At 46.1% G+C, this 25,762-nt stretch overlaps 2 protein-coding genes across 3 annotated transcripts in view; both read right to left on the bottom strand.

The window, feature by feature from the left end:
• The window catches only part of CAPN7 (calpain 7), a 33,449-nt gene extending 31,446 nt beyond the window's left edge, over window positions 1–2,003 (bottom strand). Inside the window, exon 1 of one of the 2 annotated variants that reach the window (XM_037524549.1) lies at window positions 1,668–2,003. In XM_037524549.1, the coding sequence (XP_037380446.1) occupies window positions 1,668–1,769 (102 nt within the window). In that variant the 5' untranslated portion in view covers window positions 1,770–2,003. The remainder of the gene's footprint in view (window positions 1–1,667) is intronic. The other variant, XM_037524555.2, reaches the window with a different exon arrangement.
• Window positions 2,004–9,714: 7,711 nt separating this feature from the next.
• Window positions 9,715–12,543, bottom strand: LOC119252545 (submandibular gland secretory Glx-rich protein CA-like). The gene is made up of 7 exons (XM_037519852.2): window positions 12,352–12,543; window positions 11,892–12,078; window positions 11,540–11,635; window positions 11,271–11,366; window positions 11,003–11,098; window positions 10,734–10,829; window positions 9,715–10,560 (listed from the first exon to the last, which is right to left on the bottom strand). Exons 1-7 carry the CDS (start codon window positions 12,490–12,492, stop codon window positions 10,055–10,057), a joined length of 1,218 nt encoding a protein of 405 aa, XP_037375749.1. The 5' UTR covers window positions 12,493–12,543; the 3' UTR covers window positions 9,715–10,054.
• Window positions 12,544–25,762: the final 13,219 nt, after the last annotated feature.

Raw genomic sequence — 25,762 nt, 5'->3', positions numbered from 1 at the left:
CTCCCCTCAGCAGTGTACTTCGGTCCCTCTGCCTGCTCTGCTCCCCGCTCTGGCTCTGGTGAATTCTCTCACCCTCCCGCGCTTCTGACTGTACCCAGTGCATGTATAAACAAAGCAAACAAACAAACAAATAAATAAATAAATAACATGCCTCTATTAAAAAAAAAAATTATACTTAATTTCAACAAGCTGATGTGACACAGGTGTGTATAAATATGTACACACAGTCCAATTATCTTGCATGTAAGTATGGATTTCCAAATAATTACCTGGTTTAAGAGAACTACAACCAGGTTTTAAAATTACTGATATCAATTTTATTTTACTGATATCAATTTATGTCACTTACATTTGCAGTGACACACAATGAAGAAATCACAACAGTGACACATGACACTATCTGATGACGTTTATATAAATAGTTCCTAGAAGAGCAACTACTTTTCTTTCTCAAGGATAAAATATTCTTCAAAACATGTAATTCTACAGCGAAACAAGAGGCGATGCTTAGTAATTTCTTTTGCTTTAGAAAAAACTTTTATATAGCGCTATTTTCACTTAGGGATATTTGGCAGTCATTTCACACAACTGAAACAGAATTTTTAAGACATGCCACCTTCATAGAAATGTCAAAAAAAAAAAAAAAAAGCCCCAAAGGAATGATTCTGAAACACCAGAAGTCTCTCAATAGATTATAAAATTAAAGGAATAAAATAAAACATAATCTAAGAACAGCAAACCACATCACCAAGAATATAGCATTTATGGAAAAAAATTACTACTGCTGTAAATATTATCGAAGTCTAATATCCTTTCAAAAAGACAAGGTGATAATATGAGGATACAGCTAGATCCACAAGGAAGCAGAGGGGCCGGCTAGAGGCAGAGGGGCGTGTTTGCAAATCCTCAACACTAGTCAGCACAGTGTGGATTGTGGAAGCTCATACTCTCACGATTTACTAACTCTGCTCTCGGTGATTTACCCAAAAGATTGATCAAAGCAATTTGATACTTGTCATGTCTAAAGCATTACTTTACAAGGACAGTGATGGCACCATGGCATAGGATGCTGAAAACGCAGAATAAACCTAAATGGCCAATACCCTGTAAATAAATTACAGCACATCCACATAAAGACATACAACGCGTCTCTAACAGGATTAGATTAGACGGATTCATTTAATCATTTTTAAAAGTCCAAGTGGAAAGAACAGGTGCAAGACAGTATGAACAGGGCGCTCCAAGTCCATTTTCTAAAAGGGGGCGGGGGGCACACCTTGGCGCAGTCAGCCGAGCACAAAGATAAACATGAAATGCTACGATAAAGGCTTTTAAAATTGATATTTAATTGACTGTCTTCAAGGCACACGTCTCTCGGAAGGCCCCTCCCCCGGCTGTAAATCAGCCAAGGGACAGCACCCCTGAGCTCAGGGCCACCTCGCCACCCCTAATCGCAGGAGCAGCTCAACGGTGGGCATGTGCCCGCCAGCCAAGCCTGCACCCCGGGCAGCGGCCCCGCAGCCGCGACAAGCCTCCCCGCGGCGGCAGCACCCCGGGAGGGCGTGGGGGGCCGCACCCCTGAACCCGAGCGCGCAGGAGGCAAGCACAGGGCCAGGCGAGGCCGAGAGGGCGCGTGGCCGCGGCCCAGGACCCCGCCCCCGGCCCACCTTGTAGTAAAACACCGCCTCGGAGTAGCGGCCTTCGTGGTCGCGCTGCACGGCCAGCCGGGCGAACTGCACCGCGTCGCGCTCCAGCGCCGTCGCGTCCATGGCGCCGAGGCCCTGCGCCGGGGCGGGCGCGAGGCCCGGGCTCAGGAGGGCTGCGGGCCGGCCGCGGCGCGCCCGGGGGCCGGGCCGAGGACGCTGGGGCGCCGCGGGGGGAGCCGCAAAGTTTACTTTCGGCGGCTGAGGAGGGAGAGCGAGCCGGCTCCGCGCTGGGCCCGCCGCCTCGCCGCGCCCCCTCGGCGCCGCTCCGGCTCCCAGCCTGCGGGGCCGCCCCACTCCGCGGCCGGCGCATTCCCGCGTCCCGCCCACGGGCCGCACTGCGCAGGCGCACGTGGGCTTTCCGGGTTTCTCTAATGCTGGGGCGGCCGAGGCCGCGCTCGCGGGAGTACGCGGGCGGGAGGCGGGACGCGGCGGGCTAGCGCCGGCGCGTACGTGACCGCTACGGCGCTCGGGATTGGCCGGAAGGCAGCGGTGCCGCGTCCGGGCAGCAGATGGCTCCGCTGTCTGCGCGGAGGTGTCAGCGCGTGTGGAGACCTTTGCTGGCGACGCGAGGCAAAAGACGCGCCTGCGCATTAGGGAGTCTTTGCCCTCTGCTAGGTGTGAAGGCCCAACGGGGAGCGCTTCCCGTTATGGTGTGGGCTGATTTTTTGTTGTCGTTAGAGGCATCAAATGAGGACATTGGATTCTTTTGAGATGCCCGTTGAGAAGATGTATTTTCCACAAACACAGTCTCGAAACTCCATAGACTCTGAGCAGAGCCATTGATCAAATTTTCTGTAAACGAGGGCCTCCCTGGTGGTGCAAGGGGTTAAGCACCACACTGTGAAGCAATTCGCAGCCTCTGCAGCACGAGCTCGATCCCCGGCCAGGGAGCTACCCACATGGCGCGGCAGACCTCTCTTGTCTCGCCCGCTGCTCCCCTCAGCAGTGTATTTCGTCAGTCTGCTTGTTCTGTCCCCCACTCTGTCTCTGGTGAATCCTCTCACCCCACGCATCTCTGGCCTGTACCCCGGTTCTTGTATGCATAAATAAATCTTTAAAAAAATTCAGCAAACAGTAATATGTTTACATTTGTGCATATCCTTAGGATATTTTAATGCTGTTGTACCGGAGTGTTAGACTAATGGTTTCCTCTCGCTTAAAAGTCTGAGTACAGCAGCAATAATAAACTAGCAATAGGAACCACAAATGGAGTAAAGGAAAAAGACACAAGGATACATTTCACATGATTCTGTTTAAAACAAGCACTAGGAAGTAAAAACTAATCGATAATGGTCTTCTCAATGCCTTGTAGTAGATCTTGTACATTTTTTGACAAATGTATCTCTTAAGTATTTTCGTATTTGGATGCTGTAGGGTAAGTAAATGATATCAGGCTTTTCTGCCCTCCTGTCATTAGGATTGATGATGGATCCCTGTGGTCCTGAATGCATGACTGATGGCGGGCACCTGGAATAGGTGTGGGCATATGTAGATGGGATTCGCCTGGGCTCATACTGCGCTTAGAAGGGCCGCGTCACGGGGATGCCAGCAGAACCATGAGAGCAGAACACGAGAAGCAGGAGAGCCCAGAAAGAGTGAAGACTTGCTGGGGGGGCCGGGAGGCTGACAGGGACTCCTGGCCCCCCAACACCCCTGCCTGCTGACAGGGCCTCCTGGCCCCCCACCACCCCTGCCTGCTGTGTGCCTGGTAAATCCCAATAAAAGCCTGCAAAAGCCACTCCAGGACTCTCACTTCTTTACCCCATCTGCTCGGATCATAGAGATCCTGCTCCATGTCCTCCTGCCCCTACAGATGCTATTGTAGATAGCATTGCTTCATTTCTATTTCCAATTGTTTTTGCTAGTTCACAGGATTAAAGTTGGTGTTTATATATATTGACCTTGTATTCTCCAATCATGAATGAATCAGATAACCCTGAGTTTCGTGGTGGAGCTTCACACAGGCCTTCCTGCAGTGCCTGCAAGGAATTAGCACCACCAATCTTCCGGTCTGTGACGGTCTATCCATTAGATTTTGTTTAATGTGGGGGACTCAAAACTGCTTGGTCAAAAAGCCTGCAGCGTGGGAGCCCGCCCACTTGAAGAGCAGACACTCTGGCTCTGGAAGCCCCGGGCTGGCAATGCTTGCTTGGATGCCTTGATTCCCTCCCTACAAATGGCTTCACAGACGCAGCAAAACATGCTTTTGAAATTCAGGCTGGCGAGGGTTTATGGAAATAGAGTGGTCGGGGCCAAGTAAGTGGAAGACGGTATTATTATTACTCTTTCTAAAGTTGCCAGCCCGGTAATGTCAGCCCAGTCAACAAATATTAAGTCTTCTGTTGACAATACACTGGGGGTTAAAATAAAATGATTAAAACTGCACACCTGTAACAGGAGCACAAGCCAACAACTCGAACACCATTTTATGATCCCTGAGGGAGGTGAGTCAGGGGCTGTGAGGCCAGAGGAGCAGTATCTAGTTGGCCCAGGGGAAAGGAGGCCTGAGATGTTCCCCAAAGTCACAAGAGCAAAGTAGAAGAGAAAGAGAGGAATGTTTCAGGCTCAACTCGAAGCAGGAGCACTGGATTTGTTACAGGGCAAACCCCGATAAAAAATGGGGTTGCCTGACTGTGGGTCCTCACCCGCGTGCTTAAAGGGGACTTATTAATGCTAAACTGCAGACAGACACAAAGGTTGATAAAAGGTTTATTTACAGGGGAAGGGGAAATTGGGAAATGAATAACTCAGGGAGAAAAAGAGGGAGATAAGTTTGTAAATGCATCCTACTGGTTCCGCTGACCTGGAATCCCAATGACCCACTGAGCTGGCCAAAAAACCTAGCACGCTTCGTGGTCAAGCCAGCGACCCCCACCCTGGCCACATGGCTAGTTAAAAACCCAAACCGTGAGCCTACTTGCTTAACTCTGCCCTGAGGTCCTCGCAACCTTCCCTTTGGTGATCATGGGATTTGTAGTTCCCAGTGCGGTGGGGGTGGAGTCCACAAAGCCTGTACGGAGTTTGCTCAGACATCCTTTCCCCCTAACAGATTCACCTGGACTGATAGTGGGGAAGTGAAAATATTGACATCTTTGAGCAGAGTTTCTCAGATATTGGCTGAATCTGGATGTCCTGGGAGTCCTGGGCTGGGCTCCTTACCTCTCTCCCACCCCCAGAGTTTCTGATTCAGAGATCAGGATACATGCAAAAGTTTGAATTTCTGACAGTTCCCAGGTGGTGCTGATCCTACTCCAGATTTTTAAAAGAGGCATGAGAAGCTCAAGGTCTCTTCCCAGCCAAGACTCTAATAATGACTCCATAAGGTTGGAAATTCCTGTGCTCAGGGAGACAGGGCATGATGCTGATGACTGTAGAGGCTGGGGTGAGTTGAGTTCCCACCCTGTTGTCCCATCTCTGTGCTGGGTTCTTGTTCTTGAAGTTTCTTTCTTTGCCAACTTCTGTGATGAGAAGGCAATTTTGCCTTTGCTTCTGCAATGTGTCTGAACACAGCTCTTCCAGGCTCTACCATCTTTCATGTCTTATAAGGAGAAAAACTTTTCCGAGTTAACTGAAAGCAGGAGGAAAAATCCGATATGCTCCCAATTCCCTGCAGAACCTATTCCTGTTGCCTCAGTCCCAGGCTTCTTTGAGAAATATTTTTTGTTCAGTGACATCTTCTCCTTTGCAATTCATGGAAAAATGGAATCGTTTCCCCATCACAAACACCATCCTGTAACTTCCCACATAGAAAAGTCAATGTGGGTTCTTAATCGTTTGTTACATCTGCTCTATATTAAGATCATGACAAATTTTTTAAATCACTGGAAGACTAGAGACACTGAAACTTGCAACAAAACAGAAGATTCTGGAATAAAGTACAAAATGACTGTTTTTATAAGAGATATAATTTTGGCTCCTTTGAAATATTAACTCTCTGAACTTATCATTTTTGTCGGACAAATATAGTCAAATATTTCCTCCATCCTATAATTTCCTACAGATAACAAAATCATACATACATATTCTAATTATGTATACACAAAATATATGTATAAATATTCCATTATCTCTATATTTTAAATAAAATATAGCAAACAATAAATATATATTCTATTTCCATACACATTCTATTTTAATAACCCAATCATATGTATCATTATACTATTATCATTATTATATCATTATACTTTTATCATTATACTATGCTATTAGCTGATTATACTAAGTGTAATTTTATTTTAAACAGCACAAAAAATACATTAAATTCTATTTTGCTTAGTTATTTATCCTAATCAATATATACTTAATGTTGGAATCTATCTATAAATTTTATACACAGCACATATTATACATATTATATATATTTAGGAAATATAGGAATGCAAATTTAGGATATTTAAATATAATATATACATAGGTATCTTAATAGTAAGGTAATTTTTAAATATATTATATACTAATGACCTACATAATAATTGTACATACTGCAAATCAACTTATGTATATAATATGAAAAGTTTACCGTTTTAATTTCATATATATATCTTAGTTTCATATGTCACTCAATTTATACACATCCTTATTATATATGCAGTTAGGTGGCCCCGAAATGAAAATCTGTCAAGTAATAAAAGCTGAAAAAGGGCTGAAAGGATTGGGGCAGTAAAGAAAAGAAGAGCCAGGCTAAGTTTCTCATAGGCAAGAAATTTATTGCGCTCACGGGGTGAGGTTCACCCACCCCCATGGGGGTCCAAGAAATCAAGCCTGTTGGGGGATAAGGGCAAGCTTTTATAGGGCAGGGTCTGGCCTTGGCGGGAGGTGGAGAATGCGGAGTGGAAGTTGCTTTCCAGAGAAGTTTTTGCTCTCAGAACTGGTTGTTCTTTCAATGCTGCTTATCAGGGTCGGTGCAAACCAGGCAGAGCCGGCTCGGGGGATGCAGGTGGCAGCAGTTTCAAGTTCCCCCACTCTGAGCCCCATCTCTGCCCCGGACTCGACCTTACAAGGGTCTATTGGACACAGGAACTGTGTTCCCTTGGTCCTTTACAGTTGATATCAAATCAAGAACAAGAAAACAAACACAAACCCAAGCCCAAACAATAGATGATGCTCAGCCAGGCCTCACAGCTCAGCAGGAGGCTGCACTGCCCCCTGGTGTCGCCTGTGCCCTGGAGCTGGTTTGGGCCTGAGCATAGAACCACTCTCCAGAGAGCGATTGTGGGCACTAATTTATTGTTTCCACAACATCAATTTATTCAGTAAAACACCTGCCAATGCCTGAAGGGGACAATGACTCGGGACTCCTCCCACAAGTCAATTCCTCTTATTCATGTTGATATTTCTGGGAAATTCCCCCAAGACAGAAGCCCTCAGGAAAGATTCAAGGATCCTCTGTTCTCATTGGCCCTGCTGGGGGAGAGCCAAGGGGATGGCCCACAGGCCCAGCAAGGGCTTCTCAAAAATTCTGATGAGGGGTGCAGAGCACAGGAAGAAGGAAGGGCATGGACTGGCCAAGGTCAATGACGAGGGTCTCCAGAAGAGCCCAGGCTCCAGATCCTCCCTGCAACGGCCCCACAAGTACAGACTCCCGCAAAGCCCAGGGCCCTGCTGGGGCCTCTGCCTCCTCACTGGGCCACCAGGCCTGGTGTCCCCAGACTCACAGCCTGCCCCTCTGAGCTGCCCACTATCGTCCCAATTGCGGGTTCACGGCACGTCCTAGCGGGAGAGAGCCACTCCGACGAGATGGGCCTGCACACTGAGGTCGGCTTCCCCTGGGGGACACCTGGGCACTCTGATCCTTTGGAAACATGGACTTTCGGGAGTTTATGGGCACAGAAACATGAACACTTGCTATGCCCATGTGTGGGGAGGAGCGCTTTCCCATGAGAGTGAGACAGGGCAAGCTAGGGTTATTAGGCAGTTTTAGGGACAGTGCAGGAGGGGACCTCTGAAGAATTTAGGGAGGCTTCAGAGATAAGGACAACCAAAGAAATATAACCAATTCCATTAGGAAAAACAAACATGCCAGGACCAAGGACAACATTGTTAATGCTGGTCCTGGTTTCCTTCAGGTGGTAAAGGGAGGCGGAGATTGGAGAAATGGAGAGTGGTTTAATTTATGGTCACATTAGAAGGGCAGCTGTTTAACTTCAATGCAGGGATGCCCATCCAGAGGACTGGGCCATAAAGATAAAGATGCAACAAATGGGGAAAGAGAAAGCTGTTAGATAAGGAATGTGAAGAACCCGCACTCAGTAGCAAATTAAGTGAGACAGCCGAGAACTAACCAATCACAAAGAGACTGGTGGAGTTTTAGAATAATGAGGGAAAAAAGGTATATATTCCCTGAGACACGACTCCACTTTGGCTTCCTTGCCCCTCCCAGGCCTGGTTCCCTAGCCTGGGAGTCCCACTTTATTTCTGCTCTTTTTCTCCTCAATAAACTTTTTCTTCTAAACAAACCTGCCTCTTGCTTGCCTGAGCGTCTGCGAAGTTCCTGCTGCGGCTTCGTGAGACACCAACCCGTGGGGGTCTAGTGGCTGGGGCTCAGCGCTGCCCTGCAGCCTGAAATCCGATCCCGGCTGGGAGACTAGGCCTGACAATTCCGGTATCAAGAGGTCTGTCCTCCAGCTGTCCACATAGTTCCTGTTTTTGCTGTGGCCACAGGACAGGTAGCTGTGTCTCCTATCACCTGCCCTGAAGCCCCTTGAGCTGTGCATCCACACAACATTGTGAACGTCTCACTCCAAGGGCTTCCCTTCAACATCTCCTGGTGGAACCAATCAGATTTCCCTCTCTACAGTGAATCTCTTTGTCTGAAAATAGCTGGGCAGATCATAAAGTCACCCCTTACACAGTTCCATCCTAGGAAACCCCAGGCAGGAGTAGGAATAGAGGCAGCAGGCAGTTGAGGGCAGCAGGGGCTGTGGGGGGCTGGCAGAAAGTGGTTTGGCCACAGGGTCCCACTGGGGACATCATCTTCTGCAAGTAGGTAGTGAGAAGGTAGTGTGAAGGGACTGGATGCCAAGGAGTGGACAACTCAGCTAAAATGAACACAAACTTTATTAACATTAACACAATAAACAAAACATAGGAAATAAAATCAAAACTGAACTTGAAATAAATTAGAATCAAAAATTAAGAACGGGACTCCCCGGTGGCGCAGCGGTTGAGCGCTGGGTTGCGAAGCTGCCCACCGCCTCTGCGGCGCTGGTTCGATCCCCAGCTGCTCCCCAGCCACCGAAGGAGGGTCCCACATGGCGTGCAGACCTCTCCTGCCGCCCGCTGCTCCCCTCAGCAGTGTACTTCTGCCTCCTCTGCTCCCCGCTCTGGCTCTGGTGAATTCTCTCACCCTCCCGTGCTTCTGACTGTACCCAGTGCATGTATAAACAAACAAAACAAAACAAACAAACAAATAAAACATGCCTCTATTAAAAATAATAATAAAAAAATTAAGAACTATAAGAGAAGGGCTGGGCCTTTGTGGGTAGAGGCGAGTTTGAAGATCAACGAAGACATGTGGCTGGGAGGTGGGTGAGGAAGGGTTTGGGAAGCAATAGCATTGAGTTGTCAGCTGCTCCTGGAGGGGGAACAGGCAGGATGTGGGGCAAAGGGTTGGGTCCTTTGAGGGGTAGTGTCATGGGAGCCCCCTCTGGTTTTCCTGCAAGATCCCTGCAGGGGCTGCTTCCCCAGGCAGGGCTGTTGTGAGGCTGCACCTTCTTGTCTAAGCTGCGGGATGTTGGCCAGGACCAGGTTGCTCTCTCAGGGCTGGTCTGAGCTTAGCATGTCCTGCGTTCTGGGGCCAGGGCCTGGTCCCCCCTTCTGGGGTGCTATCTTCTCAGCAGCCTCAGGACATCCCACGGGAGGTGAGCCAGGGCCTGCCACCCCCAGCAGGACTGGTTTTGTTACAGGGCAGCCCCAATATAAAACGGGTTGCCTGACTGTGGGTCCTCACCCGTGCGCTTAAAAAGGACTTATTAATACTCTACTGCAGGCACACACAAAAGGTTCATAAAAGTTTATTTACAAGGGAAGGGGAAATGAGGATATGTACAGCTCGGGGAGAAAATAGGGAGATAAAGTCTTTCATGCGTCCTCCCCCGTTCTGCCGACCTGGAATCCCAGTGGCCGCGAGCCACGAGCCGTGAAGCCAAGGAGGAGAGAGAGACCCCCCAAGACCCACGTGTCTGGTCTTACACCAAAACTGGCTGCTGAACTCCAAACTCAGGTCCCAGCAATCTTCCCTTGGATGGTGATGGGATTTGCTTTCCCAAGACTTGATGGCTTTGGTCTGGAGTGGGGGTGGAGTCCACAAAGCTGGTACAGAATTAATTCAGGGCATCCTTTCCCCCTTACAGCTGGAACTCAACAACCTCTGTATATTCTACATCCTGATGGTCAGGGCCTGGCTCCACCTGCTGTGGTGGTGTCATTGTGGCAGCCTCAGGACATCCAGTGGGAGGTGGGTCTGGGTCTGCCTCCCCCAGCAGAGGTGGGGGGAGCTCACCCCAAACAGGCTGTCCTGAGTCTTCCAGGCCCTGGCCTGGCTCCCCCACCAGAGATGCTGTGAGTTCAGGTGCCTGAGGACCTCCTGAGGGACCCTGGTCAATGTCAAGCTGACCCTTCAGCGATGCAGTGAGCTCCAGGTCCTCAGGAGTACCTGCAGCATCCTGAATGGTTTTTGATGGCCCCAGCTTGCCTGCTGGGGGTGCATGTTCCTGAGGAATAGCACATAAAGAAGCTGATTCCCCAGTGTCTTCACCTTTGCTGTCAGCTTCTGTTGAATCACCAGTTTGGCTGGGTTCCTGGTCTGTCGGAATACATTCAGAAGAGTCCGACAGCTCTATTTGAGACGGAGCTGGAGATGCAACAGAAGAAGCCATCAGCCACATGCCAGTCTGCTACATTCCTTTGTAAACAGACCACATCCCACAGCCCTGAGGCCAGTCCAGCCCAGCCCAGTGGCCCCCATGCATTTGCCCCCTAAACAAGGAATAGCACATAAAGAAGCTGATTCCCCAGTGTCTTCACCTTTGCTGTCGGCTTCTGTTGAATCACCAGTTTGGCTGGATTCCTGGTCTGTCGAAATACATTCAGAAGAGTCCGACAGCTCTATTTGAGACGGACCTGGAGATGCAACAGAAGAAGCCATCAGCCACATGCCAGTCTGCTACATACCTTTGCAAACAGACCACATCCCACAGCCCTGAGGCCAGGCCAGCCCAGCCCAGTGGCCCCCAGGCATTTGCCCCCTAAATGAGGAATAGCACATAAAGAAGCTGATTCCCCAGTGTCTTCACCTTTGCTGTCAGCTTCTGTTGAATCACCAGTTTGGCTGGGTTCCTGGTCTGTCGGAATACATTCAGAAGAGTCCGACAGCTCTATTTGAGACGAAGCTGGAGATGCAACAGAAGAAGCCATCAGCCACATGCCAGTCTGCTACATACCTTTGCAAACAGACCACATCCCACAGCCCTGAGGCCAGGCCAGCCCAGCCCAATGGCCCCCAGGCATTTGCCCCCTAAATGAGGAATAGCACATAAAGAAGCTGATTCCCAGTGTCTTCACCTTTGCTGTCAGCTTCTGTTGAATCACCAGTTTGGCTGGGTTCCTGGTCTGTCGGAATACATTCAGAAGAGTCCGACAGCTCTATTTGAGACGAAGCTGGAGATGCAACAGAAGAAGCCATCAGCCACATGCCAGTCTGCTACATTCCTTTGTAAACAGACCACATCCCACAGCCCTGAGGCCAGTCCAGCCCAGCCCAGTGGCCCCCATGCATTTGCCCCCTAAACAAGGAATAGCACATAAAGAAGCTGATTCCCCAGTGTCTTCACCTTTGCTGTCGGCTTCTGTTGAATCACCAGTTTGGCTGGATTCCTGGTCTGTCGAAATACATTCAGAAGAGTCCGACTGCTCTATTTGAGACGGAGCTGGAGATGCAACAGAAGAAGCCATCAGCCACATGCCAGTCTGCTACATTCCTTTGCAAACAGACCACATCCCACAGCCCTGAGGCCAGTCCAGCCCAGCCCAGTGGCCCCCAGGCATTTGCCCCCTAAATCCGGCAGCTAGAGGTCCTAGAACTGACAGCTGCTGGGGCTTAACCAGCCTGTGCGGTCTCCTCCCAGGGGGATACGTATCTACCCGACCCAGTTGGGCTTGGGAACCCCCCTCTGGGCTACTCACTCTCTGGCAGCTCCTCCACAGCCTCCAGGTCGTGCTGCCAGGACCTGTGCACCTGGGCCAGAGTCTGAAAGCTGTGGCTCCCTTTCGTGCCTTCTTTGGGTCTCAAAAAGAGCCTTTCCCGGTATTTGGGAGGTGAGTAGGTATGTTTTCTCAGGATATCTTGAATTTGCACTTCAGAGACCTCCTCCTAGAAATAAACACATGCACACCTGTAGGGTGGGAGCCAGCTGGGGCAAGATGGAGTAGCTGTGGCTCTTGGGGCATCCCACCAGCCAGGCTGGTCCTGGGTGTGACCTTGATCCACTTCCTGGGTGGGCCAGCCCCTCCCCACATGAGCACACACACACTCACTCACACAGATCGCCCCACCCCACCCCACAAGCACATACAGGGTCTAGGCTGGGTCGGGGGAATCAGAGTGGTGGCCCGGCCTGGCCTGTCCAGGGAACCCCCTGGTTACCTCGGGGGCAACTCTGACTAATGACTTGCGACATCCACACAGCTTCCTAAAGCATTTTAGGAAAGCATGCCACAAGTTTCTTCGGCCTTTTTTTGATCCACTGCCCGTGGATCTGGGCCAACAACAACAACAGCAAGACATCTTGTCTCGTCCTAGACCTCAAGACAAATGAGCTGGGTTGGGTTTGTATTCAGAACCTGGTAACCAGGTTCCAAGTTCTGTGGGGTGTCATGGCAGGGCAGTGATGTCACTATCAAGGCCTCCCTTGCCTGGACTTCCTGCTCAGATAAGAGTCCCCCCCCAACCTGCCGTCATTGGTTGCTTCCTTTTCCCCCTCCATGGCAAGCCCAGTTCACACCACTGACACCAGCACAGCCTCCTGAAGCCCTTGGATGGTCAGGTGCAGCCAGGGCCCAGCTGGAACATAGGTCACTAGCTGCTGACTTAGCTACTCCTAGGCAGGGAGGAGACCACGGGGCATCCTTTGCTCTAGGCTCCTTTTTCCCAGTGGGAAACAGTGGCTGCAGTGGGGCAGTGTAGAGCCGCAAGCTAGGGAGGACCTGGGGTTGGCCCAATCACCCTGCTGCCCTTGGAGGGGAGGCTGGTGTCTGCTGGGACTCAGGCTCACACTGACATGGAGGGATGATAGGTCCAAAGGGATGGCTTTTCCTAGAGTGAGTGATGATTGGAAGGTGGCCTATGTCAATCATCCTTTCCTGAGTCTCATTCTCTAAATCTCTCATTCTGTCCTTGTAACTTTACTATAACTGTTACAGGGCAGGGAGAGGGGCACCCCAGAATCCCCAATTCTGCCTGCTCTAAATAGGATCTGCCATCTGCCGCATCAAGACAAAACATGTAAGACCTTTAATATTAAAAACTTTAATGCAATACAGACTAGACAATGAATATAGTCTCTAAATCAAGCTCCTGAAGTTACGCATCCCCTTATGGGTAAATGTCCTGCCAAACAGGGTGGCCCAAAGCAGGGCCACTGAGGCCCAAAAAACTGCCACAAATCCAAAGCTCCTTGTAGAAGGGACCCACAGAAAAAGGTCGGAAACAGCCAGACAACTCTGGGAGGAAAAAACCAAAATCAAAACCAAGATAAACGCTGCCATTGTTAACCTCCCCATGGGTCATTCACCCACATCTCTTTCACCCAGTTCAGGGCCAAGAAGCAAGTGCAGTTTCTTCACAAGTCTCTCGGCTCCACGTGCCTCCTCCAAGTCTCCTTTTCGCTCTCCATCCTGCTTCCTTCCTTCCCCAGGCTCCTCTCCAGCTTCTTCTCTTCCTTGATCAGCTCCACCCTCCCTTGGGTGAGGCAGGGAACTTGGAGCCTCCCCTTTTCCTGGGGACCACTCTGTTCAATAACCTTGGGCTTAAGTGGAAGGCTATTACAGGAGGTGCCCCCTGGAATGTGGCGCAGGTGAATATGAATAGCCCTAGGCGGAATCAGGACAAAGCTTTGCTGGGTGCAGACTCTCATTGGAAATATAAGGGACTGCAGAAGCAGGCCCAGGGATTCAATCTTCTGTGAGGATTCAGACTGTAGCATGTCAGCGGTTTCTGTATCTTCAAGCATTCTGAGGTCATCCATTTTCCTCCCACCATGCCAATCTTCTAGAAGGCTGTTTTGGGCCTCTGAAGTTCATTGAGAGGCTTCTGGCAGCCAACCTCAGAGAAGAAAAGTTTGGAGACTTTGCAGGTAGCTGAGCAACTGAAACTGTTCCCAGCTTTGCTGTTGATATAGCCTGGAAGGAAAAAGTGAAGACCCAGAGGCGGGTGCCTCGCTGAGCTGCGTGAGTGTCGCTATTTGTCGGGTAGTTCGGCAGCTGCAGCTGCTGTCTTTGTAACAGGGTGGTCCCCAGGAAAGGGGGAGGTTCCAGGTTCCCCGGCCCACCCAAGGGAGGGTGGAGCTGAGCAGGAAGAGAAGAAGCTGCAGAAGAGACTGAGGAAGGAAGCAGGATGGAGCCAGGAGACCTGGAGGAGGCGCATGGAGCCTAGAGACACGTGAAGAAACTGCGCTTGTCTTTTGGTCGTGGACTGGGTGACACAGATGTGGGTGAGACCCCTGGGGAGGTGACAATGGCAGCTTTTATCTTGATGTTGATTTTGCTCTTTTCCTTCCAGACTTGTCTGGTTGGAACCTCCCCCTTTCCTGGGGACCGCCCTGTTACAACTTGAGTGTCACTTGTCTGGTGCTGCACTGGGGCTTCCGGGCAGCTCCGGGGAGCATCTCCTGTTGTGTCTCCTGTTGTCTTCGTGAGTTGGAGCCTGGCCTATAGGCTGGCTGCCGGGTGCTCCAGGTCTGCAGAGGTAGGGAGCATTTGTGTTTAAGACTTTGAAACACCAGACACTGCTCTGGTGAGGTAAAAGGCCATTTTTGGCTTCGGTCACTCTTTGTTTTTCTCTGGTTTGTTAAATAAACCCCATTATTGTTGTTCTCTAAACCTGAGTGGTCTTGCAATTGCGCATGTGGGTGGAGAACTCAGACAGTGACTGGTAAATATACTGTCAGCTGTTGGGCAGTATCCTTGGCCATGGCCAGTTTTAGTGCCCCTTGCTGCCATGCATCATGTGATCTTCAGATTAAATGCTACTTGACCATCCAAATTAGGGCAAATCTTCTTCTCCCAGGAAACAGATAACTATATTCCACATGCCAGACGGTAGGAAAGCATTTTAAAGAATTTACCAACCACATCACATCTGGTGTATGGGAAAACTCACTGTCCTCTGTCCACCACATTGAGGAATTAAAGTGTAAATCTCATTATCTTTGTGTCAGCCTTCATTTACATTAAGTTTAATAATTTCCTTTCTTGTCAATCTGAAAGAATTGTGAATTGTCAATCCAAGTGCTTTTAAGAATGTAGAGCCTGTTTTGCATAGATTAGGAAGATCAGAAATTAATTAAATGCTAGTTGCAAAAAAATGGGGTTAAACTCATTGTTGACCTGTGTCTTAGCACCATAAAGTTGATTTTGGGCTTAGTCAGTTTTCAAAAAAGGCAGTTTCCTATAATATTTAAAAGTTTACTTGATATAAAGTGTGGGGAAATATTGACTAGTAACCCTGAGACCATTAGTTTGTGTTGAAAGGAAGTACAGTTGTTAGAATATGTATTTTAGAGAGTAGAGTTTGTCATTTAAAGTTGTAAACTATGCTTGTCACCAATAATGGAATGGCCCAACCAATAGGGCCATCCTCGGGATCCTTGACTCCTGGCTGGGACCTCTTGATCTTACTGTGATTAATCAGTATATGAAAATTGAGCATTCTTGGAAGAGAAGAGGATTATTCCTCTTTACACAATTCTATCCAAGTAAATGTTAAAAACTTGCCTTTAGCAGATAAAGACACAAAGCAAATCCTCTGTCCCACAATAGGTTTGTCTCTGTTTCCCTACACTGTGATGAAGTTGGGTAACAGAATTATGACATTCTGGGTAAAGTTTGAATAGATCACATCCTATTGTTAGGGGGAAAAGGATGTCCTAAAGCTAATTCCATACAGGCTTTGTGGACTCCACCCCCACTCCAGGCCAAAGCCAAAGACACTGGGAACTCCAAATCCCATCACCACCAAAGGGAAGGTGGCTGGGACCTGAGGGTGGGGTTAAGCAGCCAGGTTGGTATAAAGCCAGACACGTGGGCTTTGGAGGGGTCCCCCATTTTGACTCTCCACCGGCTCGCAGCGTCTGGCCAGCTCTGAGAGTGCCTTTGGGTTTTCCAAGTCGGTGGATCGGGTAGGACGCATTAAAGACTTTATTTCCCTATTTTCTCCCTGAGTTGTACATTTTCCTTATTTCCTTTTTACTTGTAAATAAACCTTTTATTAACCTTTTGTGTGTGCCTGTAGTGGAGTATTAATAAGTCCCTTGTAAGTGCGCAGGTGAGGTCCCACAGCCAGGCAACCCGTTCAATATCAGGGCTGCCCTATAACACTATGGATGACCCAATGCAGTCCAGACTTTGACAGTGCAAAACCTAACTATGTTTTTCTTTTTGTTTGCTTTCTCCCTTCTTGTCTTTTTTTTTAATTTTTGAGTTCTGTTTAACTTTTTATTATGAAAAATCTCACATTTTTTAATAAACTGAAAGAATAATACAGAGAGGATCCTGCCCCACCACCTAGTGCCAACCATTTAATCAATCCAAACTTTGTGAAGTACAGTATTTTTTTATTGCCCAAAATTTTATTTTAATTTTTTGGGTTACATTTTTGCTCTTCCATATGTGCTCATGTTCCACTTGCCCTCCACCAAAATACCTGTGCCCACACCCCATCTGCCTCCCTCCCCTACCTTTCTCTTTTCTATCCTTTATTGTGGGTGCAAAATTCTTATTTCTCCAGAGAACACAGCTTTTGAGATGACTCTTGAATTCTAAAAGGTCAATGCAGTGCCCCTCCCAGCTAGACTCTGTTGATCTTTGGGTTGTTCTCCACCTCAGGGAATGCAGTGTTAGTGCGTGAGATGGAGGGGTAGTTTAAAGATCCTTGATGCCTTCCTCGCTGGCCCCAAATGAGGAAGACCTTTGTCTCTGGGTTTATAGGGGGTGGGTAGGGAACAACACTGTGGTCCTACGTATATCTTCAGATCTCGAGGAATTTGAGAGGGAGATGAATTTAATGTTACCAATGGAAGCTAATCTGCCCACTAATAAGCACCTTCTTCTAGAGAGGTCTAATACGGATTCATGGAGTTGACAATTAGGTTTTTTTTTAATTTATCATTGCTGCTGGCATCTTCTCTCCCAAAGACCCCACAAAATATTTTAAATTACAGATTGAATTTAGTACATCATTTCCTTGTTTGTCGTTTGTCGCCCGCAAAGGGTTTGTGCAACTGATGGCTTACAGCTGATACTCTGGTGACCAGAAAACCTGGTTTTCATACTGCTCTAATTGAATACACTCAGTTACAAATTTGTGACTAGCATAGCCTGATTCGTTCTGTTAGGTGTGAAGAAATGTCTTCAAAATTTCGAGCACTAGATCTCTAACCGTGTTTCAGGAATTCCTGAGTTTGGCACCAAGTGTTTTCTTACCAGCTCTAATACACCTCTTCCCTAGCTCATCAACAATACCTTCCCTTTTTGAAATCACTGTGAATGCCATCTTATGTGTAAAGTTCCAGGCTTTTATTGGGTCACAATAGTATTACATCAGTGGTTAAAAACCATCATTTCTGTTTCTTTCTTCGCCTATTTTCCTGGGAATCTTCTTCTGATCCTCTGCCATCTGTTCTCCCATCAGTGAAGGTGAAAGTGGAGACACTCTTATTTGAGTAGGTTTTTGACTAAAAGAACCAAGAGAACATAAAAAGTAGTCGATGTCATCAGTTACTCAAGAAAATGGCTGTTAAAAAAAAAAAAAAAAAGACTGTTAATTGCTTATGTGTCCCTTGGGCAAATCACATCGCTATTTGGACCACATTTTCTTTGCAAAATAATGAGGTTTGACTAAATGATGCTTAAGAGTCTTTCCAAGGCTAAATTATGTGAATGTACATTTGCTGCAGCTGTGTGTGCTGTTTGGCTCTAGAAACTCCTGGTAGCAAAAGAAAGTAGGAGAAGATGTTGAATTATATGTGTTCATTATCTGACAGAAAGAAAGTAAGGCTTGCATCTGGACAGATGGAATAAAGTTTGAGTACAAAAGTACCATAGAGAACCCAGGGACAAGTTTTAAATTGTATTTGTGCAAAGGTCTCAGTGATGATTCTGAGTTATAAGTGATCAGAATTCAAACTGAGCTAGCTTAAGTGAGGTTAAAAAAAAGTGGTTAAGAGCACACACTTGAATGTCTTCTGGGACATTTATTATTGCAGGTATTATTAAGGGATTCAGCACTAAGTTGCAGGTGTCCAACTGATACCTCGACATATGTATATAACCACCACACCAGCCACCAAAATGCTCTCCCCCAGATTTCATCTTTGCTTTTCTCTGTGTTTTGGGGGGTCAGGTTGGCCCAAAAATCCCCACAAAGCAGAAACCATGGCAACCAGAAACTTCTGCATTATATCTTTAAAGCTTCATTACCAGAGATGTTAGAAAAGAAAACTGCAGGAAGGATTTTGATTGGATGTGCTTGGGTCAAATGCTGACTTTTGGATCAAAATGTGACTTTTGGACCCATGGTCCAGGGTCCACTGGAGCTAAGAGTGGAGTGATAGTTTTCCATAAGGTGGAATTCCAGGCAGGCAAAGAATAAATGGCTGTTTCACCTTATCATGCTTGCACCCTTTACCCCTCCTACTCCAGGTTCTGATCTACCATGTAAATTTGCCATTCTCAAAATTCCAGGATGCCCCCCAAACCTCTAGGTCATTTATAAAATTGTGACTTAGCTCCTGCCTGCAGTTTACCGGCCAGTCTTCTTGTCTCTAAGTGCTTTCCCTGACAATGACTGGCAACCCTGATAAATTAATCTGGCTACTAATTGGCCAGAGATGATAATGTCCATCTGATAGAAATTACCAGGGAGATACTTGCTGTCCTGCAAAGTGAGGTTAACCTGCGGAGTGAGGGACCACACACCACAGATAGAATGGGGTTCTTCACCAAAGGAAGACACAGACTTGTTATAGTGTTTTGGGGGAGGGATGGTGTTTAGGTCTAATCTCAACTTTGCTCAAAGCAAAGCAGGCCCATTTATAGTGGGATGGACATCAGGACTGGACTGAGAGGAGAACTCAGGATCCTGTTTCCTTAGAAACTGCAAAGTTAAGATAAATGTGGAAAGCTGTGTGCGAGCCCCTTCTGTGAAACTCTGTGCCTGAGCTGGAAGTGGAGGTTGTTTTTCTCCATTAAAATGACTTAGATCTTGCAGGCAAGAAAGAGGGGTTTCATTCTCACTAAATGTGATTTTAAATAGCAAAGTTTCTGACGACCTGATTTTAGAGAACTTGTTTTCTCCTGCCCTTGGTTAATTAAAAAGGTGTTTTTTGTTTTCACTTGCAAAGAAAAGATTCTTCCTTTTCTACTCCTCAGCTATCTACTTAGGTCTTTCTTGAAATAATATCCTGGCTTATGTAGTCAAATAAGAAGGAGAGAGTTCAAATGAAAATGCAGTACCCTCCACAGAAGTAGGCCTACTATTGGAGTGACTATTTGACATTTACAACCATTCAGCAAATATTTGTTTAGATCCTATTACATGCTTATTATTGCAAAAAAGATAGAATTTCCATACTTGAACTGCTCTCAGTTTAAGGAGGGAAACATCATGGAGGGAAATGAACCCAGCAAGCCATGATGACAACAATGATGGATTTTGGCATAAACTGGGGAGAGCAAAAAGGAAGGACTTGTAACTCCTGATCTAAGGGTTGTAGTCCCACTCGTGGTGAGATATCAATGGGAGGGAGACTGAAGTTTTTTTTTTTTTTAAAGATTTATTATTTATTTATTTATACAAGCACTGGGTACAGTCAGAAACACAGGAGGGTGAGAGAATTCACCAGAGCCAGAGTTGGGAGCAGAACAGGCAGACTGAGGAAGTACACTGCTGAGGGGAGCAGCAAGCGCAGCAGGAGAGGTCTGTGCACCTTGTGGGACCCTTGCCAGGGGCCTGGGATCGAACCGGTGCTCCAGAGGCTGCAGGTAGCTTCTCAGCCCAGCGCTCAACCGCTGTGCCACTGGGGAGGCGGGAGACTGAAGTTTTAAGGTGAGGAGTCTTCTCGAAGATAGATGAGTGGATCAAGAAGATGTGGTACATATATACAACGAAATATTACTCAGCAATGAATAAAGATAAACTCATGCAATTTGCAGCAACATGGATGGAGCTGGAGGGGATCATGCTCAGCAAAATAAGCCAGAAAGAAAAAGAAAAATACCGGATGCTCTGACTCATAGCAGGGATTTATTTATTTTTATTTTTTTCCCTAAGATTTATTTATTTATTTATACAAGCACTAGGTACAGTCAGAAGCACAGGAGGGTGAGAGAATTCACCAGAGCCAGAGCGGGGAGTAGAACAGGCAGACTGACAAAGTACACTGCTGAGGGGAGCAGCGGGTGGCAGGAGAGGTCTGCACACCATGTGGGACCTTCCCAGGCAGCCAGGGATCGAAACCGACGCTGCAAAGGCTGCCAGCAGCTTCACAACCCAGCGCTCAACCGCTGCGCCACCAGGGAGGTCCCATAGCAGGAATTTAGAAGACCTAAATAAGGGACCAGGAAAAAGACTAATTGCAATACAGTAAAAATCAAAATCAACAAGCAACTATAGACCAGAGACACACTACAGTGGGGGGTGGGGGCAGGAGAAGAAGGACTAGGGTCAGAAAAAGGGGGTGGGGATTGTATGGGAAATATAACCAAAATGAAAATGCATACATTATGCAAAAATGAAAAATGATGTAAGAATTATATAAAATAAAGCTATTTATTAAAAAAAGAAACCACATCCTATTCCAATCCTTTCATAAGTTTGCTTAGATGCTTGAATTTATAAAATTGACATATCGGGAAAAAAAAAAAGAATTTGGTAATTGTAGCTCCACAGCTGATGCGCCCACTACCTGTCACAGGCAATGCGGAGGGCAGGGGAGAGAGGCTGGTGTCTGAGGAGAGGCAGTCTCTGAGCTTGCGCACAGGGCTCCCCCGGAGTCTTTCAGTTTCTCTCTTTAGACTTTTCTCTCTTGCTGAGGGAGTTGACCCAGCTTGCTCACAGGCTGCATTAGAAAACCTGAGGACTTAGCACTACCCCCCACCCCTTCTTCCCTAAGGGCAATCCTCAACCACTGAGAGTTGGCTTTGGGGGACTCAGTCCCAATCGCCTCTCCCTGGCTTGGTTGTCGTGGCCATATTGAGATTCTTGGGTGCGACTGAACCCCAGCTTCCTACAGAGGTAGCACTCTCATTAATGCACACTTTTTAGCATTTATTCCATTCGTGCTTATTTCCCATATTCCCTCTCTTGCTTCCTTGGACAACTTTTCAAATAAATTGCCTACACCCAAGTCCTTGTTTTAGGATCTGCTTTTGGGGGGAACCCAAACTCGGTAGCAAGCCTCTGCCCCGTGAAAGAATAGTATACAAGAAGTAGGAAAAGGACTCGGAGGTCAAGGAGAAGATACAGAGGAAAGTGGTGAATGCCCTGAATTAACAGAAGAAGTAAGAATCTTCCTGCTTAAGCAGCTTTGGTGAGTCTAAAATGATCTTGGGTAGACAAGTCAGAGCAGAGAAATTGGCTACCTGAGAGGGAAGGTAGAGAAAACTGAAAGCCCTGGTTGGCATGAAATAACTGAGCTTCTCTGTTTTGCTGAAGACTATTACATACGAGAACTTATTTCTGCGAGAAAGTCAGAATCAGCCAACTTCTTGCTTATATGCAGGGTGATGCTTTCCAACTAACATCATCACTTTTATCTCCACATCATGAATGGGGACAACTGATGAAAAATGAATTAGCCTATCATTCTGGAAGTTGTCCTCTGTGTAGGAGGCCCTTTAGGTTTTGAGCCAAATTCAACAATCCCTAAAAAACAGAGAAGCTTGAATTCCTCTCTGTTAATGATATGCTGTCCTTCTATTGACAGATTCTTTCAGAACACTTCATTTGACCCTATTTTCTTGAATGCATCTACCAGAAAATAAACACTGCATTACAACAATGGGTCTTCAAACTTTGAGCTACTGGTGGTCAACGTGTATAACACATGTGATGGTAATAGAGTTAAGCTGCATATAGGTTGATTAACTGGAAATCAAACCTCAAGCCCTCCCTGCTGCTGAGAGTGACTATGTGACTAAGGGTTTGACCGATGGAAAATGAGTGGGAGGGGTGTGAGCAACTTCTGCTCACTGGTTTAGAGGAAATCTCTCGGTTTGGTTCTTACACCCTTCCCTCTGGTTCCAGGGATGATGCTGCAGAAACCTCAGGTGCTATATGTTGACTATATCATGGATCTTTGAATGGTGGGAAAGGTGTTTAACTGTGAAGAGAAGGCTCTTGCCGATCTGGAACACCCACCTTGGACTAGCTATGGGAGAAGGAAATGACTGTCTTGTTCTTTAAGGCATGTTAGTATTAGGTCTCTTGCTAGACAAGCTGTACTCTTACCCTAACTCATATGACCACACACATAACTATTTATATATTCCTTTTGACTCCTGATCCCTAATATATTGGTGTTAGCACGTGATAAAGGACATCCAAGGATCCCAAACTGTTAGGGGTGCATAACAGGGGTGCATAAAAGGGCTCCAGCATCCGTCCCACAAAGGCAAACAAAGCAGACTCTTAATGTGAAAGGCTTTTAATAGAATTGGTGTACATAGAGAAGAAAGCATATTCCTAATAATAGATTCCCAATAACCCCCCGCAAATTATCCATCCCCTTGTGGGCAAATGTGGGGTCACCAGAGACAGAGTGGAGAGCAGAGCAGGCATTATGCACCATCAGGGAGGCCCTAAAGGATCATTTTAATTAATTAATTTTATTTTTATATTCCCCATACAATTGCAACCCCCTTATTTTGACCCCAATCCCTCCTTCCCCCTGCCCCCCATAGTGTGTCTCTGGTTCATAGTTGTTTGCTGATTTTGATTTTTCCTTTCTTATAGTTATTCTTTTTCCTGGCCCCTTATTTAGGTTTTCTAGATTCCTGCTATGAGTGAGACCATCCGGTATTTTTCTTTTTCTTTCTGACTTATTTTGCTGAGCATGATCCCTTCCAGCTCCGTCTATGTTGCTGCAAATTGCATGTGTTTATCTTTTTTGATTGCTGAGTGGTATATATACACAATGGAATATTACTTAGGACCATTTTAATTTAATGTAGTAAAACATGCACTAAATAAGCAATGTATCAGTCATCATAAACACTCTTTGCTCCTCCCCATTACTACTGCCTTGGGATTCCTCTAGGGAATTTCTGATGCTCAAAACAGCTTCTTAAGGGGTGAAGAAAAGAAGGCGAAATTGAAAGGACCAGACTGGAAGATTTTACCAGGTAGGAAGAAATTCCTTTTCCTGGGGATAGAGGTGGGAAATCTGTTTTGTTTCTATTTATTTTTTGTAAATGTATAGTTTCCCTTTCATGTCTAGGCAGAGAGAAACAGACACAGACAGATAGAGGAGAAAGTACTAGGGACAGCAAATAGCAGAGATATAGGGAAAAACTGAGACAGGGATAAAGACATGGAGGAAAATATAAAAGAATACCTGTTAGATATGTAGAGAAAGAATAATCTTTAAAATGAACACTGTGATTAAAAGAGATTTGATTAAAGAAAAAATTCTCTGAACTTTTATTGAGCAGGAAGATGTGACATATTTTGAGAATGTACTTGGGGTTCCATCTGTGTGAAAAGGGGAACACGGTGCTGGAGTCTTTTAACGGGACTCAAGTGTGTTTCATGAATTGTTGGTACAAATCTTGGAGATTTTTAAATTTTTTTATTTAAATTTTTTTTATTTTTTTTTTTTGGTGGGACCCTCATGGGTCGGCGCTGCAGCCTGGCAGCCCGGCGCTCAATTGCTGTGCCACCAGGGGAGGCCCGGGGAGATTTTTTTAAACAGAGATTAGATTTAGAATGGTAAATCAAAAAAAAAGAAGAAAACACTGAAGATTTCATGTTTAAACAGACTAGAAGATATATGAAACTCAGGTAAAAATGACTCTCAGAGAAATAGGGGTAATTCTGCATTAGAAAAAGAAATTTTCTTCTGTCTAGCTTACCAGGCTTCATTTCATTTTCCATTTGACTGATATGCAGAATTTTAGTAAACACATGAATCACATGTTTATTTACATGAATACATAATTACACGATTATTTAAAATTTTTATGTAAAGTATCAAAGAGTAAAATTTAAAGAATTCACCAGATAGATTTGCCAGAACTCTTTAGTACAGGTGTTTTTACACATATCCATCCCATCACCCACTCATTAATCCATGTTATTTTTTTTAGCACTTTCAATTATAGACATCAGTTTACTACTCCCTAAAGACTTCAGTGTACATATCATTTACTAGAATTCAAGAAAATGAGTATAAAGCACTTCAAGAAAGGTTAATTTGAAATTGACCAGGATTAGATTTTGTGTGGAATTTTCAGGTAACTGGGGCTGATATTTCTACACTTAAGTGCACCTAATGGGCATAGGGATGATGATGACTGTGGGTGACTTCTGTAGGGTGAAAGGATCAAATATTGGCTGAGAATGATGCCACAGGATCTATAAGAGAAAAATCTAACGCCTTTTTGTTCTCTTTTGTATTGATCTTCGAGACTAAGAAATAGGCCCGGAGAACACTAACACTATAGAAGGTCCTTTTTATTTTTTTAAATTTCCATCGCTGAGTATGTAACCTACAGACTTTTAAAAGTAGACTGCTGTCACATAATATTGTGGTAGTTTCTGGACTGTTAAAGGTCTATGGATGCATTTATTCTGCCGCTAGTCAAGGGCAATGGAGCTTTGTCTATATCTTTGCAGAAACAGCAAATATGGCACATAGAATCCCCGGAAAGTGAAATGATGAATAGTGTATCCCTGATTTTTTTTAAAGATTTATTTATTTATGCATACCAGCGCTGGGGTACAGGCCAGAGATGTGGGGAGTAGGATTCACCAGAGACAGAGTGGGGAACAGAACAGGCAGACTGACTGAAATACACTGCTGAGGGGAGCAGTGGGTGAGACAGGAGAGGTCTGCTGAACCATGTGGGTTGCTCCCTGGCCAGCCAGGATCGAACTCGTGCTGCAGAGGCTGCGCATTGCTTCAAGTGCATTGCTTAACTCCTTGCGCCACCAGGGAGGCCCCCCCATCCCTGACTTTTTGACCCAAAATTTTCTGACCCTGAAAACACAATGACTCATTTTCAAAAATATAAAGGAAATTGTTTGGTCCAAACATTCCAGCTGGATCTTGTCTTTTGTGTTGGAAGAACTCCTCACTGTCTTAGTGAATTTTTGAGACAGTGAGTTTTAAGATTCACATTCTGGCCACATCTCTCCCCTGCCTACTTGGGTATAGGTTAGTCACACAGACTGGCTCCAGTTTCGATTCTCAGGTCTTAAGCCAAGTTCCCTTCAAATACTTTGCCCCGATCTGGTTTATGCATTCTACAGATTTGCCAAATGTTTAGTTTTATGCTGTTTGTTCTGATTATATTTTTCAAATGAATGAAAACATAATTATAATTAAAATGTAAGCGTGAACTCAGTTGGCTTTGAATCTTCCACTTACCAAAAGATCATGCCCTAACGGGTACTAATCTTCTTGAGAGTAGTTCTTAATCTTTGCATTGGACATTCTGTCTTAAAGACAGAAAGCCATTTTTTTCCTGAACAATTGATCTTTGCAACAAATATTTATAAAGCACCTACTGTGTGCTGGACACTGGCACTATGTCGTGGAAACAAAGATTCTTTGTAATGC

The sequence above is a fragment of the Talpa occidentalis genome, unplaced genomic scaffold (assembly GCF_014898055.3).
Source record: "Talpa occidentalis isolate TD23 unplaced genomic scaffold, MPIMG_talOcc4v2.1 talOcc4.10, whole genome shotgun sequence".
Lineage (NCBI taxonomy): Eukaryota > Metazoa > Chordata > Mammalia > Eulipotyphla > Talpidae > Talpa > Talpa occidentalis.
Note: the sequence above shows the minus strand (reverse complement) of the source record. Positions and strands in the feature narration are given on the sequence as shown.